Consider the following 20979-nt stretch of genomic DNA (forward strand, 5'->3'; position numbering starts at 1 on the left):
CCAAGTCCTCTGGCTGAGGAGTTAACAAGCCTTACATGGGTTGAGCTGGGGACAGAGCAACATTTAGGATGATAAGTTCTACTTCTTACTCTACCCTCGTTCACATTTCTCTACCTTCACTCATTCTACCTCTTTGTACATAAAGCTACTGAAAGCTATTTCGACTTAATCCTAAACCAGGGATTGTGGGTTCGAGTCCCATCTGGGGTGCCAAATGTAATAAAAGTTAATCTGTTATGAATTATTTCTGGTTGTTGCGACTGATGTACTCTGGCTTGAGACTAGGGAGAGCATCTGGTAGGGAACACTTGAGAAAGAGGGATGATGCCACAGGGGAATGCTCTGGGGTTTGCCTATTGATCCCTATTTGAAGGCTAATGGATCAATCTATTTCCTACCCTCTTCCTCCCTCACTCCCTCCCTTAACCACCCACTTCTTGAAGCCTTTGGCTTTCTCCCTCCCCCCTGAGTGGACTATAAAGATAATCTTTTCTTTCTCAGGTAAGGGGTTTATTGGGAAACAATAGGATGGGAAACTGAGGAAAGAGGGATGAGGGTGTTTCCCTAATCTATGATAAGAATTTGAGGGTTTGGGAAATCAGTCCAGTAACAACTGTCACAGAGGGACAGTTAGAGAGATGGATGGACAACTGTTTAAAATCTTCTTTCTTCTTCACAAAGCCACCAAGGTCTCTCGGCCTAATTTCAGAAGCTCCCCTCAAGGGTCCTTCAGCCAACTACCAGAACTACCAGCCATCATGGCTCTTCTCCTTCAGCCAGCTACCCTTGATCAGAAAAATTCAGAGAGCCAAAGTCTCCTGTCTTGGTCAGTCAAACCCCAGAGACAGAGACAGTCAGAAATCCCAGTTTCTCCCCTGGTCAGCTTCAACTCCCAGAGAAAGACAGAATCAGTTCCTCCTTTGGTAAGAGCCCAAAGCCAAGCCAGCCCCCCAAGGGTCCTTCAGCCAGCTTCAACTGCCTCTCCTTCTGGGAACATTCCTTTTGGAACCTTCTCCTTGATTTTGCAGATAGGTCCCCAGCCTTGGTTCTTGCATCTTGGCTTGTCCTGCAAAACCTCTCTCTCTTCATGTCTCTACCACAGACTGTATTAATTTTAACATTGGTGACCACAGTATTATCTTAAAATTCTCATATATTTAGTTCAACCATAAAATTTAATTCCTTACAATGGACTACTTTGCTAAATAATCTTCCTGGATCTTATATATGCCTAGGAGAATCTTTATGCTGAACTATCTTAAAGAACATAGTTATCTTCCAGTTCTCACAATAAGTATGATCCTCTCTGGGTGTAGGGTGATAAACTATAGCAGAGTGGTCAAATTGATGGCTTGTACCCCACCAGGAACCAGATTAAAATATATGTGGGAAATATTAAAATAAATAGAAATACAATACAATAAAGATGGTGTTATTTTATTTTTTTAAGTCAATATAGAGTTCACAGGGATCATTTTCTACAAGATTAGCAAAATGAACTAGAGGAATTCTTGAGCATTAGGATTTTAGATATGAAAATAAAATCTGTAAAAAAACTGTCAAGCTATTTCTTCTTTCAATAATACATATTAGGCTAACCAGAATGCAATTGTATACAAAAGCTCTTTTACTAGTTAAGATGCTTTGAGACAATATTAATGAGTCTTGTTTCTTATTATGCAATGGAAATATTAATTTATTATTTTAAATACAGAATCTCAGTAGAACTGTTCTGAAAATATGCTGACAACTTTACCATGGAAAAAAAATACTATCAATGTGACTGCTAATTCTTTACTCTTTTTTAGGAAAAAAGTCTTATGCATTCAAATATTTATACTTGATAAAATGAATAAATCATGAGGCTTTTAAAAATTAATATTTTTCCAATTTCTGAAAGCCACGGAAAAGTATTATAAATTTTAAATCATTATTTTAATGTGTAATAACACCTCTATTGAGGAATGCAAAAACAGCCATTTATTAAAGAAGTTAGCTATTATGTTTAAAAAGAAATAAACTTTAATTTATATTTTGTTCAAATAAAATGTAAAATTATACTGTTGATGTTGTTACTATTGTCTAAAATACTCACCATTTGGAATTTCCAAACTTGTTATCTTAGAAGGTGGAGATGATCCAACTGAATTTTTGGCTACAACACTAATGATGTAATCATTGTAATCATTTCTGTCAAGTTTTATTTCTGCTTTATGATGGGGATCAGGGATCTCAGAAAGATACTGTGTTTCTTCTTCTAACCCATATGATACATCATAGGAAAGTATTTTTCCATTAGCTTCATTAAAAGGCAAGGGCTAGAAAAATCAACACAAAGAAAAATTACTTGCTAAGAACTTAGTTCATGAAGAAGGTAATTATGTGAATATGAAAATATTCATTAATTCTGAAGATAATACAAAGCTGGGGAAAACAGAGGTTTTCTACACTGAAGCAGAAGACTAGAATTCAATGTAATCTGGTCAAATTATGAGAGAAGTCTACCTCTGTAATGTCGTACACTATTGAAAAATAAAAGACATGTGACTCAGAGTGGCACACATTCTAAATGCAAATTAAAGCTGTTTCTAGTATTAAAAAATCAAATAGTTAGAAAAACTGGAAACAGTATGTATGGTAGAAACTAGGTACAGATCTCACACCCTATACCAAGATAAGGTCAAAATGGGTTTATGATTTAAGACATAAAGGGTAAGTAAATTAGAAGAAGTAAATTAGAATAGTTTACCTGTCAGATGGAGATGGAAAAAATTTATGACCAAATAAAAGATTCAGAGAATATTACAAGAAATAAAATTAATGATTTTGACTATATTAAATTAAAAGGTTTTTTTTAACAAACAAAAACAATATAACAAAGATTAGAAGGGAAACAACAAACTGAGGAAAAAATTTTGTAACAAATTTCTCTGATAATGGTCTCACTTCTCCAATATATAAAAAACTAAATCAAATTTATAAGAATACAAGTCATTCCCCAATTGACAAAGGGTCAAAGGACATGAATAAACAGTTTTCAGATGAATTCAAAGCTATTGATAATCTCTTGATTAGAGAAATGCAAATTAAAACAACTCTCAGGTACCACCTCACACCTGTCAGATTGGCCAATATGACATTAAAGAAACCTAATAAATGTTGCAGGTAATGTGGCAAAATTGGGACACTAATGCATTGTTGGTGGAGTTGTGAACTTATCCAGTCATTCTGGAGGACAATTTGGAACAATGCCCAAAGTTCTAGAAACTAAAGCATACTCTTTGATCCAGTAATACCACTACTGGGTGGTCTGTATCCCAAAGGAAAAAAACAACAACAACAGCAACAGAGAAAGGGCCTACTGTACAAAAACATTTATAGCAGCTCTTTTTGTGGTGGCAAAGAATTGGAAATTGAGGGGATATCCATCAATTGGGGAATGGATGAATAAATTGTGGTATCAGATGGTGACAGAATACTAATATAGTACATCAAACTGTAGAGTTTATACTGAGGGAACTCTGTTAATGGTGTAAAGCCTATCTTCATGTCTAAAGAATAAGACCTAGGGACAAGATGCCAGACAGTAACCCAGAAATCCCAAGTACTTTTTGTTGGAATTAAAGTTCACAAATATATGATAATCTGTTATGGTAAAGACTGGTGAATATGAATTATTAAAATATAAGTGTGTGATTTAGTAAGTAGGAGGAATTAATTCAATTATAGTCTCCAGATTTTGAGATTATGGGAAACTTAAAATGGATCCAGAAAAAAATACTGATGAGAATTCTTTAAGACATTTGCAAAAATAGATATTTTAATCTGGGGAGAAAAGATAGCTAAAATATAGCAGTTCTAGCTTAAAACATATAAACAAGTACATAAAGAAGATCAAACTTTTTCATCTGAATTGAGAACAGATTTGGAGGAAGTAAAATTAAATTATAAATGGATAAATTTTGTTCAAGTTTTGAGAAAACTCAATTATAAAGGTTTAGCAACATATGGCAAGGTACTGAAGCAGCAAAAAATTCTTTTCCCTAGAAATATTTAATGAGAACAGACTATATACTTCTAGACTTGCAAATGACTTTATTAATATAACAGCTATATTTTAGATAAGTTTCATATAAATAATATTTATGGACATTTTAAAGACAAAAAATTTACTATTTATAAGAATTCTGAATTATCTTTCAAAGAGAATGTTTACTTGCTTGTTTAACAAATAAGTTGTATTTAATTAAAATGGCATATATCCATATACAAACAATATTGTGATAGAAAAAAATATTGGAGAACTACTCTAAAAAAAGGAGATTAAAACCATCAACTCTAAAGCTATTATGGCTTTATCTCATAATATCAGAAAATAGTTTACCAAATAAAACAACAGAAATCAAAACAATCCTAGCCCTTACTACATGAGTTAAAATAGAAGGCGTTCTTTTTTTTATTATTAGACAGTAATTTGGTTCTCTACCTGAATCTTCCACTGAAGTTCAACTTTACTCCCTTCAAAGTCCAGGGTTTGTGAAGGCAGATAGACTTCTAGAAGTCTATCTTCTAGATAGAACATGAGCTCTGGTAGGTTCTAACAAGCCAGAGAGTTTTCAGGTGTGGGCCAAGCAATAGACATACATGTATATTAGCTATCTGAGAGCTAGCTTAGCTAAATTAAGTAAGGCTTAGAGTTCTAAATTTTTTAGGCATCACAATTGTCAAAGTTCACGAATGAGATTAGAGGGATAACAACTTGCTTCAAAGGACACAATGACAAATCCTTGAAATACTTATATTTGTTGTTTTTTTTAGTCATGCTTGGCTCTTTGTGACCCCATTTGGGATCTTCCTGGCAAAAACATTGGAGTGGCTTTCCATTTTTCCTCCAGGTCACTGACAGATGAGGAAACTAAGGCCAACTTAAGTGACTTAAAGTCACACAGCTAAGTGTCTGAGGCTAGATTTGAACTCAGGAAATTAGTCTTCCTTACTTTAGTCCTTCACTCTCTCCACTGTGTCACCTAGCTTCCCAATGGGATACTGATATAAATAATGAATAAATGAATCATTTTACAACTAACTGCTACTGAATCATTAAGTGGACTGTTGCCTGAAATGAGGGAAATTGAAAACATAGCATCCCAGCCCTATGACTTTAAAATGGGAAAAAATGAAAATTAAGACAGACTCTCCTGAAGAATATGACAAACCATCAAGACAGAAGTGATTTTTTTTCTTATAAGACACAATACAGCCACAACATGTTAATGTAACATGTGACAGAAAACTGTAGCAGATGGTATCTAAAGTAAATTATGTGATTTATTAGAATTAAGTTGAGTATTCAAGAAAAAAACATAGATAGTTACCTTCCAGTATATTATTACACTTTTCCCATCAGCACTCCACTCTCTCCAGATATCTGGTCCCTTTGAAGGAACTAGAAAAGATATTTGAAAATCTTAATCTCATTTCAGTTGATGAAACTATTAGTGAGTATCATGCTAAGAGTAATAAATTTGAATTCTTAATAATAAAAAAATCCTAGGAGACCAGGGATAGTGGTTAGGATATGAGGCTAAAAGGAAAAAACTCAACTCCAAGAAATCTTAAAGTAAGAATACAATAAGCCAAGGTCAGGGTGATGGCAAGAAATCTATCTATCTATCTATCTATCTATCTATCTATCTATCTATCTATCTATCTATCTATCTACAAATATAAAAGCAAAGTAGATAATTTTTTCCTTTGTTTCCATTATTTATTTCTTGGAACTGGAGAGAATTAAATAAGAAAGTTCTCATTCCCCTTGGGCTCCCTTGTACAAGATCTATGTTTCTGCAGGAATGATTATTTTTTGTACCTGACTATATTGCTAAGCTATCTATTCCTTATTTGAGAAGGCAAAACCTCAATTAAAGTTTGTTTTACAATAAGATATGATTTCTTATGTTACAAATTCTACTTGTTCATATACTACAGATAAAGTTCTTGTTACTGGATAAATTTTGAGATTAGTACATTTGTATGTATTTTAATATGTATTTCATAATTGTTAAATCACTTAATAAGCACTTATCAAAATCTACTTCTGTGGCAGGCACTGTCAAAAACAAAAATAAAATACTCGCTGTCCTCAAGTGGCTTACAGACTGATGGGGAAGATAAAATAATTTGTACATATATATCATTTCGGTGGGCAAAGCACAAACAGAGAATCAGGAAAGGCCTCATGTATAAGGTGGAGACCACCTTCACAACTTCTCTAATATATACCTCCTCCTTTCCACTCACACAACCACCTTCTTTGGGCACTCTTAATATCTTAGACTTGGACAACTGCAATAGCCTTCTAACTGCTCTCCCTGCATCAAGTCTCTCCCCCATTCCAGTCCATCCCCCACTCAGTGGGTTCCTATTACCTTCAGGTTTTGTTGAGCTTTTAAACTCTGTAAGATCTTTAAAACTCAAATCACAGGTTTTACTCTTGAATCTCAAATAAGAATTTTTAAAGATAGTAATTGAATTTTAGGATTCAGCCCTTAAATTATTCAAAGAACTTACTTCCTTCCATGGTCAAGTATTGTTTTTCATTACTCCATTTGCTCCATTTCCAAAACTTCTCTGAAGAACAACGAACCCGGAAAGTATACATAGTATATGGTATCAATTTATCCACAGAAACATGATAACTAGAAGTTTCTAATCCTTTAACAGTGATATTCCGCTGTTAAAAATTAATGGAATTTAAAAAATAAACAAAGCCTTTTTAAACTTTATGCTATATCAGACGCCATAAATTATATGAGTAAAAAGATAAAACCAAACATTACTCAATCACTTTTTTCTAACCCTTACATAGAGAAACTCAATTATATGAGTGAGAATTAAATAAGGGGAAGAGGTTCTATTTCACCAATAAGCAAACACTCATTTATTAAGTGTCCAATGTGCAAGGCTGGGGACAGAAAGGCAAACATTTTTTAAAGTCCCTGTTCAGAATGACAAGGATGCCATTGATGCTATTGTCCTCGTTCTCAAAAACCTTCTGGGCACCTGGAAACCTAATACTTCATATATTAATGTTAGAATTCAGTTCAAAAGTAAATTTATGAATATTATTTCATTTAGAATTCTAGAATTTCAAGCTGGTAAGGACACACTGTATAGATTGAGCCCAATTCACTCTATTTAAATAAGAGAAATTAAGGCTCAGAGAGCTATATTCTGCAAGCCCCATCCACAAAAAAATAGGAAGTAAGTACTATTTTTTAAATAAATAAGAAAAATTGGAAGGACTAAATATATACATACATATATACATATATATGTAATGTGCCCTAAAATTATTTTGAAATTAATTTGAAATAAATTTCTATGTATAGGTCTGAGTCAATCTGAATTTCTCTATAGGAAAATTATTTTAAAATTCAAGTATTTATACTTATTCAGATGGACCCAAGTCGCTTTCCTATTTAGAAGTTTTGATTATCAGTCTTTCTCCCTTCTGCTACTCATAAGCTCAATAACCACTGTCAAGAGTTATATGGAAAGACTCACTTGCTAATACAATGGCTTACCCATTGATCTCAATTTATGGGCAGGTTTTTTTTTTTTAACCTTAAAACAGTAATTTATCTGCCACACTATATACTACTATTATTGTGCTTTAAAACATCAATTATAATATTGTACCAAAAAATAAGGCCTCTTTGTAAATGTACTAAAAATTTCTCCAAAGTTTCATGCCAACTTAATTTCTATTTCTTGCTTTAAAAAAGTATTTCATTAAAAGAACTATTAAGTTTACAGGAAAAAATACTTACCAATTCTTGCCCTGAATAAGCTGAATTAATTTCAATTTCACAAAAAAGATTAATGTTTGCAAAGTTGCCAGATAAGTGCCATTCAAGAAAAATGGCAGTTGAATTAATGCCTTTCACATTGAGTTTTGAAGGAGTATGAGGATAAACTGCAAATGGAAATTAGAAAAATTATTTTGTAATGATTTAAAAATGAAAAAATAAGCAACAACACTATGTTTTCTAGGATAACATAACTATATAATATCATTATTCTTAATAATCACCAATATTCTAATTTGCATTCACAGAAATAAGGAATTCACTTCTTCTACCGTTTATTACCACAGGAGACAAGAGTACACTTTGTTGCTAACACTACTATAAGCAAATATTTATTATTTATTTAATGTGTACTAGGATTATTAGTTGCTGAGAACATTCGTAAGTAAAACATATGGACCCTGGCCCTCAAGAGAATCAAACTCTCTTTGTGAAATACAGGGTATGTATGTATGCATCTCTCTATCTATCTACAAAACAATCCAAGGAAATCTATACTAAGCATTTAATGTAATGAGTATTACAGGAGTTCAGAGAAAAGTGTTCACTGAGAGTTAAGATGGTCATGGAAAACTTCACAGAAAAAGTAGGTCTTCAAGGACAGGATTTAAGTGGAAAAGAAGGCAGATAGTATGAGCAAAAGCTGAAAGGTAAAAATGTGAATAGTTCTGGGGAATAATAGGTAGAACCCTTTGGTCAGAATAAAGGGTTCACATAAGGAAATAGTGGGAGATAGGAAGAGAAGCGGATAGATATAGGCACATATTTATATTTATACATGCTTCGTATCATTGCCTTAATATAGGACTTCTGATTTCCATGGGACACATGGTTGTTGCAAGGGAATGAATTATGAACTAAAATAGACTAAATGTAACCCATTTTCATAACCAATATCTATTTTCAAATAGCCCTGGCTAAATGCAAAAAATGATTTGGGGTCATTAAAAAATCACAAAATGACTTTGAAAGCAGGTAAAAATTAAGTCTTCTGTCATTGTTTATAAATATAATAAGCCAATTATTTAATTAGAAGATATCGGTGAAATATTCAGGCTTTAGGAACTTAAGTGTTTGTTTTTTTTAAACATTACCTTCCATCTTGAAATCAATACTGGGCATTGGTTCCAAGGCAGAAAAGTGCTAGGCAAAAGAGCTAGGTAATGGTTAAGTATCTTGTCCGGGGATCACACAGCCAGGAAGTGTCTGAGGCCAAATTTGAATCCAGAACCTCCCATCTCTGGGCCTGGCTCTCAATCACTGAGCCACCTAGCTGCCCCCCCCAAAATTTAGTTTTAATGAAAATTAAGTGAAAGGCAGATAAAGATAGTAGGGATAGTTTCTACTTGGGAACAAATTTATTTTTTTCTCCTAATCTCAAGATAATTCTAACCTTCCTAATGGTTTTGAAACTTTCCAAATGGTATAAGTGAGGATGGGGGTGTTAAGAATGGGAATAATTATTTATTAAGCTGTGCTAAGCACTTTACCAGTAATACCTCATTTGATCAAGGCTCACTTGTGTATCAACAAAACAGGCCTGCTTACTTGAAAATGAATAGACTTCCACATAAGTTTTGCAGAAAAATATCATTGTGAATATTCCAGAAAGATGACCGAGGATAAGTCTCTTAATTAAATATTTACAAGTGAAACAATAATTTTTTTCTGTCAAAAAACAACACAGGGAACTCTGAAAAACATCCCATGAAAGGGTCTGGTAGGATAGCAATAGATCTGCTCATAAAATTACACTCCAAGAGTACTGAAGTACAAAATGACTAGGCCATTCACTTCTAAATTATGAAAGGTTTAGGAAATATTACATTTGGGAACAGAATTAAAAAATAATACTTCTGTCAAAATCAAAAGTGAGCAACAACAGCAAAAATGAGCATAATATTTTGTTACTTTGGGCTACAATGATTTGTAGGCTTGATATATAAATTTCAGATATTGACAAGCATTAAATATATTTTTTCTCTAATGAAGCAGCCCTACACAATGTTGGACACAAAGATGTCAAGTAATTTACTATTCAATCAACTTGCAGTTTTCACAGCTATCATTCTCACAAAATGTTTAAGCAATGTTACAAAAGAACATAATTACTATAAAGGTCATTCCCAACCCCACTTTTGGTTGCTCTAAAAATAATAATGCAACTTCTAAAATTACATAAAGAGTAGTTTATATAACACTATTACCTCTTTGAGTTATGTCAACCAAAATTACTGCTTCAGATCCACCCAAAGGATTACTAGCTTTCAAGGTAAAATTATATCTTTCCTGACCAGATATCATTTGAAAGATTAATTGATGGTTTTCATTCATGTGTTCTTCATCTCTCTTATATGTAACATTTCTTCCAGAAAACCTGTAAGTCAAAATTAAAAATTAAAAAAATTAAGCTGTCTGAAGAACTTAGGAAAAATTATGACAAAAATACCAAAAATTAAATAAGAAGTAGGACAAAAAAATGGTACTGGTTTTGTAGTAGGAAGACCTGGTTTTGAATTCCATCCCTGCTTACTTATTAGAATGACCTTTGGTAAGTTACTTTACATCTTCAGGTTCTAGTATTTCATCTATAAAATCTATAAAAATCTATTTTAAAAAAAAGGAAATTGGTTTGGGCCTCCAGAATCTGTTCCAACTGTAAATACAGACACATTTACCTACTAATAAAATTCCTCATGCTTTCCTTTCGTTTGGTAAAGAATTTTTTTAAAATCTAGGACAATTTAAAAAATGTATTATTTATGTTTAAAGGTATTTAAAAGATTCTATAATTTTAAACTCAAATACATATATATTTAGGTAAAGTCTTAAAGAAATGGCAATGTGTAATTAAACATTTTTAAGTAATTGAATGCTGACCTGAAACTCATGGAAGAATTTATATACTGGTGATAATTTTGAAAACATTGAGGGTTTTATTTTAAAGACATCACAGAAGGTGAGAGACCAAATAACTGAGGGAAGAGTCACAGATATTAAGATCAAAAAGAGGCAAATGAGACAATATTTATAATTACCAACACAAAGATGTATTTTCTTGCCTCTATGAAATGCATATGATTTTTATACATATTGATGGAATTATTTTTAAATATTTTTACTAATTACTTTATTTAGAATATTTTCCCAAGGTTACATGATTCATATTCTTTCCCTCCCTTCTTCCCTACCCCCTCCCTGAGCTGATAAGCAATTCCACATGTATCATTGTTCAAAAACTATTTCCATTAATGGAATTCTTCAATCAATACAGTGTACTAGTTCCAAGGCAGAAGAGAAGTTAAGAACTAGACAATAGAGTTTAAGTGAGTTGCTCAGGATCACACAGCTAGGAAGTGTCTCGGGCCAGATATGAACCCAGGACCTCCATTTGAAGGTCTGGCACTCTATCCACTGAGCCACCTAGGTGTCCCTGGCAAATTACTTTCTATAAAGACATCTTCAAAGTCATGCAGTTGATTAAAAAGTATAAATCATGCAAAGAATGTGTTTGATTCTCTTTTTTTTAATTTTATTTGGTCAATTTCAAACATTATTCCTTGGTTACAAGAATCATGTTCTTTTCCTCCCTTCCCTCCCCCCACCATTCCCGTAGCCGATGTGCAATTCCACTGGGTATTACATGTGTCCTTGATCATAACTTATTTCTATGCTGTTGATGTTTGCTATGTGTTTGATTTTAAAAAGATATTTGATTTAGTAAATCAAAATAACGATATAAAGGCTGGCCTTCAACAAAGCACCTCTCATGCAGATGTTAAGATAATAAGATTCCCTGATAGAGGCAATTAAAGAAATACATATATTTGTATAATCCTCCTCTATCAAGACCAAGTCAGGCATTAAACAGGCCAATGTGTACTTTTCAAAGGTATCTGCCTTTATCACAGAACATGCTTTGTACAAAATCCAGTTAGATTAGGGATTCCTTAGATGGTGATGTCCTCCATATGTTCCTATTTATGAATAATGTTATGCTCACAACATCAAGTGTAGGAGTACTATGGTATCTCTTCACTAAAAGTTATGACAACTCAGAAGAAAACAGCCTAAAATCCATAAAGGAAAAACCAAATGGATGACACACAGCTAAATAAAACATTCATTAAATTAGTCTACCAGTACATTCATGTTGGACAGGCACTGCAACTAACAATAAGCTAGGCCTGGAATTGAAGAGGAAGAGAATAGGCTGGACTATATTTGAAAAACTGTGAAGCATTTTTAATGATCCCAAAGTTCTCTTCAACATGCTTCTGATAAAACTATATTGCTGTGAATCACAAAGACCACAACCTAAGAAGAAAACTGCATATAGGTTGAAGGACAATGGAAAGACACTAGCAGGCATAAGGAGACTGACTGTATGCCAGGCATGAAGCTTTATAACTATCTTATCTGATCCTCACAACAACTCTGGGAGGTAGGATTTATTCTTTTTTATCCTTATTTTACAACTGAGAGGTACTATCTAAAATCCTTAAAAAGAGCAATTAACTGAGATTTTACGGAGAAGGTAGCATTTAACTGGGTTTTAAAGGAGGTGTAGTAATTTAAGGAGCAGGATGACCTTTCTTCCAGAACAGTAAGATCCAAGTGGTGAATGGTGGGGAAACAGGTTCTGTTCCTAGTTCATCTGGTAGTCCAGTTTGGCTGGTGCACAAAGCATATTACAGAAAAGACCATGATACAAAGTTGGAAAAGTAAGGTGGCATCAGTCAATAGTCAATGAACCTCTAAACTTACTTAGGATGACTCTTAAGACAACAGACTCACTATATGATGTTGTGCCTTGATATGACTTTTGTTTTACTGACATAACTCTCTAGAGTATAGGGTTATTCCCATACCACAATGAAGATCAAAGCAGGACTTTATTTAAGGACTTGTACTCACTGACATAATTTCAAAAATTAATAAAATATTTTAAAATAGTACATGGATTTTTTTTTTAGTGCCTGGAGATTTCCTGTTCAAAATTATTCAGGCCTCTGAGAATATGTAAGTTTCTTGCAACCAGGGATTTTTTCCCCCTTTTCTTTGTATCTCCAGGTCTTAGAATAATACCTTGCATATAGTAAGCACTTAATAAATGCTTATTGACTCTGATTATGTATATAAATATTGAAGATATAGTTTTTAAAAAGTAATGAGCTGGATTCCATAAGCCACAGAAACCTCAGACTAGTTCATAATCACTCCCTGCTTAGATATTGTTGAATACCATCAAAACTTGATTATTCATGTATGAATTTTTCTATTTTGTTAATTTTCTGATAATAATTGTTAACTTTAACACAAAGTTTTCTTTTACACAAAGTCCACTGCCAGACTATGTCCCTTAAAATAAAATGATTTATGATTATGGAAAACTTAATTTAAAATAAGCCTAAAATTTAAAAAAAAAAGCTTTAAAATCTTTCATCTCATTTTATCTTCACCACAACTTTTTGAGTTGGCAAGGGTAGGTACCATTATCATTCCCATTTTATAGATGAGGAAACCTGGAGAGAGAGCAACTTTCTCAGGGTCTCACCACACACACACACACACACACACACACACACACACACACACACACACACAAAAAGGTATGTATTCTAAAACCAAATTACTTCCAATTTTTTTCACATTATGGACAGTTCTTTAAGGCAAATATTAAGCCTTTACTATATAAATAATCCAATAATTCTTAGGATTCATAATTGTATTGGTGGGTATAGCTCTCTCCCAAATTTAGATTGTAATACTCATCACCCTCAACTTCTGTTCTGCTCTAACAACTCCTTTTCAGGTATTGCTGTGGCCAAAACAAGATCATGGAAGTCCATTTTTAAACTTTGTTTTGGTTTTATCTTTTTTTTTTAACCTCCTTAGTATCAATTCTAAGACAGAAGAGCAGCAAGGGGGTATGCAATCAGGGTTAAGTGACTAGCTCAGAGTCATGTTGCTAGGAAATATCTGAGGGCAGATTTGAATCAGTCTTCCTGCCTCCAGGCCTGATGCTCCATCTATTGTGCATATCTAGCTGCCCCTAGAAGTCAGTTCTTATGAGTTCTCTCTAGGCAAATAAACAATCTACTCCTGAAGACTTTCAGGCTTGACAGATTCTGATAAAGACTGTCCTCCACTGGTATAACCTTCAAGAATATGGGGTTCACCTTAGTCATCATTATGAGAATGCTACACTCAATAAGTTCAAATGGCTCCCTATCACTTTCCAGGATTAAATCTTGTTAGGCATTCAAAGCTCTTCATAACCTTTTTTTTCTCTCCTTCCAGCTTTCTGGACTTCTTATACTTTATACTCTGCATACATTCTTTGATCCAGAGACATTGGTCTCCTCATTGTTGCATAAACAAGACATTCAATCTTTTAGCTCTGGATGGGCAATTTCTCTGGCTGCCTCCCATACCTAGGATGCTCTCCCTGCTCATCTCTACCTCCTAGCTTCCCTGGCTTCAAGTTCCAACTAAAATCCTACATTCTACCAGAAGCTTTTCCCACACTCTCTTAATTACAGTGCTTCTTTGTACATGTCTGCTTGTTGTCTCCCTCATTGGATAGTGAGCTCCTCCAGGACAAAGACAATCTCTTTCCTTTCTTTGAATCTCCTGAACTAAGTATATTGTCTGGCACATAGTAAGTGATTAATAAGGGATTACAGTAGGACTGATCTTAGTCATTATAATAATATATATATATATATACATCCACATAAATGTACATACATATGTAAATAGTAATTTTAAGACCATATAAATATAGACACATATGTAAAAATAAGTGATTTTTAAGAGCTCAAAAGGCTCCAGGAGGCCTTCTAGTCAAACTGTCACATTGATCAGGAATCTGAGGCCTGGAAAGGTTAAGCAACTTGTTCAAGATCGTACAGGTACTAAGTGGGAGATCCAGGACTTGAACTCAAATTCATTAGCTCTTTTCACTGTCCTTAAGCAATCATGAAATGAGGAGATCATTTTGTGTTATCTATTTGTTCTCAACTCACTATCTTAAATAATTGATGATGCTCTTTCTTTAAGTGGCCTCAAACTGGAAACTAAGGGGATATCCATCAACTCAGGAGTGGCTGAGTAAGTTGTGGTACATGAATACGATGGAGTACTGTTGGGATACAAAATTATAAAACAAATGATTAAAAAAAAAAAACATGAGAAGACCTATATGAATGTATATAGAGTAAAGGAGAACCAGAAGAATATTTGTAGTATAAAGTCAATATTATAAAAATGATCATTTTTGAGAACTTTCAAAAACAGGAAGAATAAATATAGTTAAGAAAACAATTTATATGATAACAGTAGTGTTAAAAAACTATGAAGATTGTAAGAACTATGAGCAATAAAATTACCATCATTGATTACAGAGGAACAATGAAATATTTTCTCCATTTCAGAAAGGTAAAGGATTTAGGATACAGAGTGAATAAGCCAGTGGAGGATTTTGTTTTGCTTTAATCTTAATATTTTTTAAAAGAAATTTGTTTTTTTTCTTTTTTTTCACAATGAGGTGAAAGGAAAGAAAAAAAGTTCATGTAAAACCTACATTTCATGTTTTAACTTTTTAATTTTGAAATCTAGATGAAGTATTTATTCTTAATACTTACACGGTTTTAAGCCTTTCACAATAATGAAACTTACCTTTCATATAATATATAATTTGTATCACGAGGGCCAACCAATCCAGTTGGTCTTCCTGGATTCCAACTACATATAATTTCTTTCAAATCACGTGTTTCACAGTTCAGCTTTTTGGGGATATCAGGTGGATCTAACGAAGAGAAAAATCTATAGGTATTTATGCCTTGAAGAAGTATACTTAAAACTATCTTAATAAATGTTTTACTTAGTAACTAATTTTTGTCCATTTCCAAATATGGTTAGTGCCATTCCCATTTCATATTATATAATTATATTTAAAGAATTCAAAAATTGCATTTATTGTACAGTACTTTTTTACCTTCTTTTTACATATTATCTTTCTCCATTAGAATATAAGCTCCTTGAGGGGAGGAACTCTTTCCTGTTGTTTGTATTTGTATTCTCTGTTCTTACCAAAGTACCTGGCATGACTTTTTTGTAGTACATTACACTTAAAATTATTTTAAAATAGCTTAGTGCTATTTTTTGTTGTTGTTCAGTCATTTGGGTTGTGTCTGACTTTTTTGTCATCTGGGGTTTTGTTGGCAAAGGTATTGGAGTGGTTTACCACTTCCTTCTCTAACTCATTTTACAGAAAAAGAAACTGAGAAAAAGAGGGTTAAATGACTTTCCCAGAGTTACACAGCCAGTAAGTATCTGAGGCAAATTTGAATTCAACTCTTTCTGATTCCACGTCCAGCACTCTATCCACACCGACACTTAGCTGCCTGGTGATACTTTAATTTGTGATAATAGCAATCAACACATTGAGGCAGCATTTGAACTCAGATCTCCCAAATCCAAGTTCAAGCTCTACTAAGTATTCAAAGAGTACAATATGTAGCGAACTAATGATTATGATGACAATGATGATCATAATAACCATAACTTGTCAGTGTGAAACTATACATCCCCCCCCCCCTTTGTAAGAGGAAGATCAACATATAATCCACCCCTGCCCAGTTTAACAGTCAAAAAAAGGTATGACTAAGTGGGGTAAATTATACAATAAATCATCTATTTTCTCACACCTAACATGATAAACATAGAACATGATTAGAAAGAACAAAAAATAAAAAACAGGTATCTTCTACTCTAAGGGTCTGTATTCTGCTTCTTCCTTAAACAAATGGCTTGTTCATTTTTTTCAGTCTGGAAACCTATGGTGTACGACATCTCATTTACTCAGAACATTATCTGGAACTCACAACTATTTAAAACACAGAAATCAAAGAGTAAGCAAAAAATGTCTTTTGCAGTTAAAATAAATATAAAATCCATATAGTAAGTGAATGCCCCTTAAGAATGTTCCTTAAGTCTTTATTCTGAATCTATTGATATTTATTTAAAACACAATATTCTAATAAGCTTTAGCTAGTTCCTTAAACTACAACAGATTAGATACAGATAATTTGGTGATATTGGGAAGGGAATTATATAAAAAGCAACAGGAAATGACAGATAAAAGTAAGTTGGGAGACAACAGAAGTTACAAAAAGTCGAAATAATTTTTTTAAAAGGCAACAGGAAAAAAATTAATGAAGATGTTACTGTTTCAGCTGAATAGTTCCTTTAACTAGATTACAACATAGTATTCATAATGATGATGAGGTCATTAAAAAATTAAATTACTTAATTTTCCCTCCAACTTTTAGTTTATTCTTTTCACCCTTTTATTTTTATTGTTCAAACATAATACCTGCATTGCTGCTGTCTTAAACTGAAAACTCTTGAAGGGTAGGGCAGAGATCATTGATTAGTTTTGAGCTACACAACTTAAAGGTCATGTAGTTCAAACCTATCTTTTTAAATATAAGAAAACCAAATACCAGAATAGTGAAATAACATGCTTAAGAAGAGCTAGAATTTGATTCAAGGATTTCTATGTCCAATTCTAATCCTCCTGCCACTATATCACTCAAAATATACATATACTATTCCATGTAGGGATATATCAGACACTCATTATGCAGGAACATATAGAAAGTATTGTTAGCATTTTTCCAAAAAAATTTTTAAGATCTGCATGAAAAGGAAAAATCCCTACTGTATGTGAAATAGCTCATTTCCTGAGGGTATCAGATAAATGAGGTAACAATTACAAGTTGGTCTAGAATGTTACTGTTAATAATTTCACTTAAAATTGTAGCAGTTAAATGCTATGATTTTCATTAGAAGAAGATCACAAATTATCATGATTCAGATTAGGAAGAAAATAAGTAAATATTCTGAAACTTTTATATTTTAATTTACATTAAGAAACAAGAAAGGAAAAATAGGATACACCCAGCAATGAAAATTATAGAACTTGTTGTATAAGTAGCAGCAATACTTTATCTCTTTAGTTTTTGCATAACTTACATCCTGCAAATACAACTGTTCCATACAGGTTTGACCTTGTTGTAAAAACCACATTTGTTCCACTACTTGGAGAAATGGTAATATTGTTGATCTTGATTCCAACACTTTTATTATCAAGGGGGATAAGGGAACATTTTTCACTTCCATATTGTGCAGTTAACACAGTTTCCTCAACAACACAGCAAAACATCATATTTGAACCTACTGGTACCACTTTGTCTCGAGGAAAAACCTCATAACTTTCTTTTATGGGAGACCCTAGGAGGAAAAGAAACACTCAAAGTTAAAATACTTTAGAAATTCTCCATCAAAGTATCTTCTGTAATGGAAAAGTATTAATGTGGATATAAAACCAGAAGTCTGTAATGTCATGTCAGAAGTCAATTCATTAATTAATTTTAACCTTTTTAAAAATCACCTATGTATTTAGATAATAATTGAAAAGTATCAAATATTTATCAGATCATGGAATATTTTCTCTTTTAACTTTCTGATCAATTTTTTCCTACTATGGATAAGGAAATATGACAAATGAAATAAGTTCATTATATCAATTAATACCTCAGTGAAGATTCAGAATATTTATAAAACTTCATGGTTTCAAAACACTAAATTTTGCATTGAATGCCAATCATAACTGGGCTCTGCTAATTACTTTAACAAAATCATTTAAATGGAATACATGGATTACCTGAAATCCTAAGTGGAATCCATTCACTCCACTCTTTTTGACCAAAAAAATGAAGTTCATCAATGTAATATCTGATTTTTACATGGTGTGCTGTACATTCCAAAGGGATATCTGAGGTCCAGTTCCAGTGATGGACTGAATCCTTACCCATCAGAGTTGTGTTAAATGTTGCCTAAAAAAAGGGGATAAAAAATATCTTAAAGTAGTAACAATGATTTCCCCAAAGACAGAAAAAAACATTTTATACTCTAAAATAATCTCTAACATTTAATAATTTGAAGTCAGTGGCTTTCCATTGTCTTATATTGGAATTTCAGTTTTTCAAAAAGTGTGAACATATTAAAGTTACACATGTCTCAATTCCTCCAAACTCTAACATAGTTACAAGGGCCTGAAATTCTAGGACTATTGAACACACTGCTAAGGAATTCTACAAACTAAAATATTTGAACATTATTAGTCTACATGAAAAAAAAACGCATATTTTCTATTTCACAGAGAGTAAAGATGAATCAACCTAAAAAACTTGAAGATAAAAATAAGCAATGGATTCAATTCAACAAACATTTCTCAAGTTCCTTCCAAATGCCATGTCTAGGAAAGATTCAAGAGTGACAATAGTGCCACTGGTCCAAGAGGACTTGGAGACACCCTGTTACTAAGGTGACCCATATCTTGGCCCATGGAGTTCTACTGTTACATTAAACAACTTTGTCTGGGACCTGAACTGCTTTCAACCCCAGTTGCTTACTTCTTGGAGAGTCTCATAATTGGTCAAGACTCACCTGTATTTACTTTTCTTTTGCTCTAAATTTGCTATCTGAACACAAGGCAAGTCTAAACCTCCACAGGGCAAGTCTTATGTGTTACAGAGAAACCTAGAGACATTTTAGATATTTTGTCAGATTTCCCTCTATACTGTCCAATTCTATCATAGAACTTCCTCACATTTCCAAAAGGGATAAGAGAGATTCACATGCCATTGTAATTTGTTAACATATTAACATCCTGATACCTCTCAGATAGAGACAATTTCAAGTTAGCTTCCCCTACTCCATCTCAAAAAACCTTTCACATCATCTCTGACTTTTTTCTCCTTTCACCCAGTCTCAACAATGAGACAGCCCTTTCCTTGGCTAACAACCCCTTTATATGTGTTCTTGATCCCCAAACTCTCCTCCATCAGATTGCCCCCATAATCATCCCTATTCTCTCTAATCTTCAAACCTCTTCGTATGTGCTGGTTCCTTCAAAATTAATTGTTTACACTTCTCACTTACTTCTGAACCCTTTTCAATCTGCCCTCCCACTGAAACTATTCTGTCCATATTAGCAATGATCTTTTGTCAAGTCTGATGATTTTTTTAAGTTGTCATCCTTCTGGATCCATTTACTGTATTTGACACTATTAATCACTCTTTTTTTGGAGTTTTCTTGACAAATAATTACTCTTTCTCAGTTTCTTTTTCTGGTTCATTATCCATATCATACCTCTTAATGGGTAAGTGGATATACTCCCCAATGTTCTGTTATAGGTCCTCTACTCTTTTCTCTGTATGCTTGCTCTCTTTGTGACCTTAACAGTTCCATGGGCTTATAATACCTCTTCTACATAGACGATTCTCAAATATATCTATCTATCTATCTATATATATATATATATACACACACACACACATACACAGGATATCTCAAATGTTTGACTGATCTCTCTCTTCAACATCTATCCCACATCACCAGTTGCCTACTGGGCATTTTACACTGGATATCCTGGAGAGTTCTCAAACTAAATATGTACAAAACAGAACTTATCTCTTCTCTAAAATATACTCCTCTTCCTTCTCTATTTCTGTCACAGGTATGACCATCTTCCCCACCATTTCAGTTGATAGCCTTAAAATTATCCTTAATTCCTCATCCTCCCTTAAATCCAGTCAGATACCAAATCTTGCCATTTTTACATCGACTTCTTTTGCAGCTAACCTCTTTTCTCTAACTCACACTTCCACCTTAATTCAGGCTCTTATCCAAACTAATCACCTAGATTATTATAAGGGTCCACTAACTGTTCTTCCTGCCTCAAGTTTCTCACCATTCTAATACTTATTTCTGCCGAATTGATTTTCCTTTAAAAAAATATCTATGTGACTCCCCTATTCAATCACTGGCTTCCTCTAGGATAAAATATTAAGTCCTCTGTTAAGCACTTAAAGCCTTTCACAACCTGACCCCAACCTACCTTTCCAACTGGACATTATTCGTCCTCCCACATTTTATTATCTAGCCAAATTTACTTTCTTTTTGTTTCTCACAAATAACACTTTATCTCACTTTTGTATTGGTCATCTCTCATGCCTGGAATATATCTGCCCT

The 20979-nt window shown here is 33.2% G+C and overlaps 1 protein-coding gene across 4 annotated transcripts in view; it reads right to left on the reverse strand.

Annotated features, from left to right (window-relative positions):
* The window catches only part of LIFR (LIF receptor subunit alpha), an 88774-nt gene that overhangs the window by 22240 nt on the left and 45555 nt on the right, over nucleotides 1-20979 (reverse strand). For all 4 annotated transcript variants that reach the window (XM_007487434.3, XM_007487433.3, XM_056824562.1 and 1 more), the window contains 8 exons: nucleotides 18607-18778; nucleotides 17916-18173; nucleotides 15555-15684; nucleotides 10079-10248; nucleotides 7833-7978; nucleotides 6571-6733; nucleotides 5376-5446; nucleotides 2096-2318 (listed from right to left, as the gene is read on the reverse strand). In XM_007487434.3, the coding sequence (XP_007487496.1) occupies nucleotides 2096-2318; nucleotides 5376-5446; nucleotides 6571-6733; nucleotides 7833-7978; nucleotides 10079-10248; nucleotides 15555-15684; nucleotides 17916-18173; nucleotides 18607-18778 (1333 nt within the window). The remainder of the gene's footprint in view (nucleotides 1-2095; nucleotides 2319-5375; nucleotides 5447-6570; nucleotides 6734-7832; nucleotides 7979-10078; nucleotides 10249-15554; nucleotides 15685-17915; nucleotides 18174-18606; nucleotides 18779-20979) is intronic.

Source organism: Monodelphis domestica, chromosome 3 (assembly GCF_027887165.1).
Source record: "Monodelphis domestica isolate mMonDom1 chromosome 3, mMonDom1.pri, whole genome shotgun sequence".
In the NCBI taxonomy this organism is placed as follows: Eukaryota; Metazoa; Chordata; class Mammalia; order Didelphimorphia; family Didelphidae; genus Monodelphis; species Monodelphis domestica.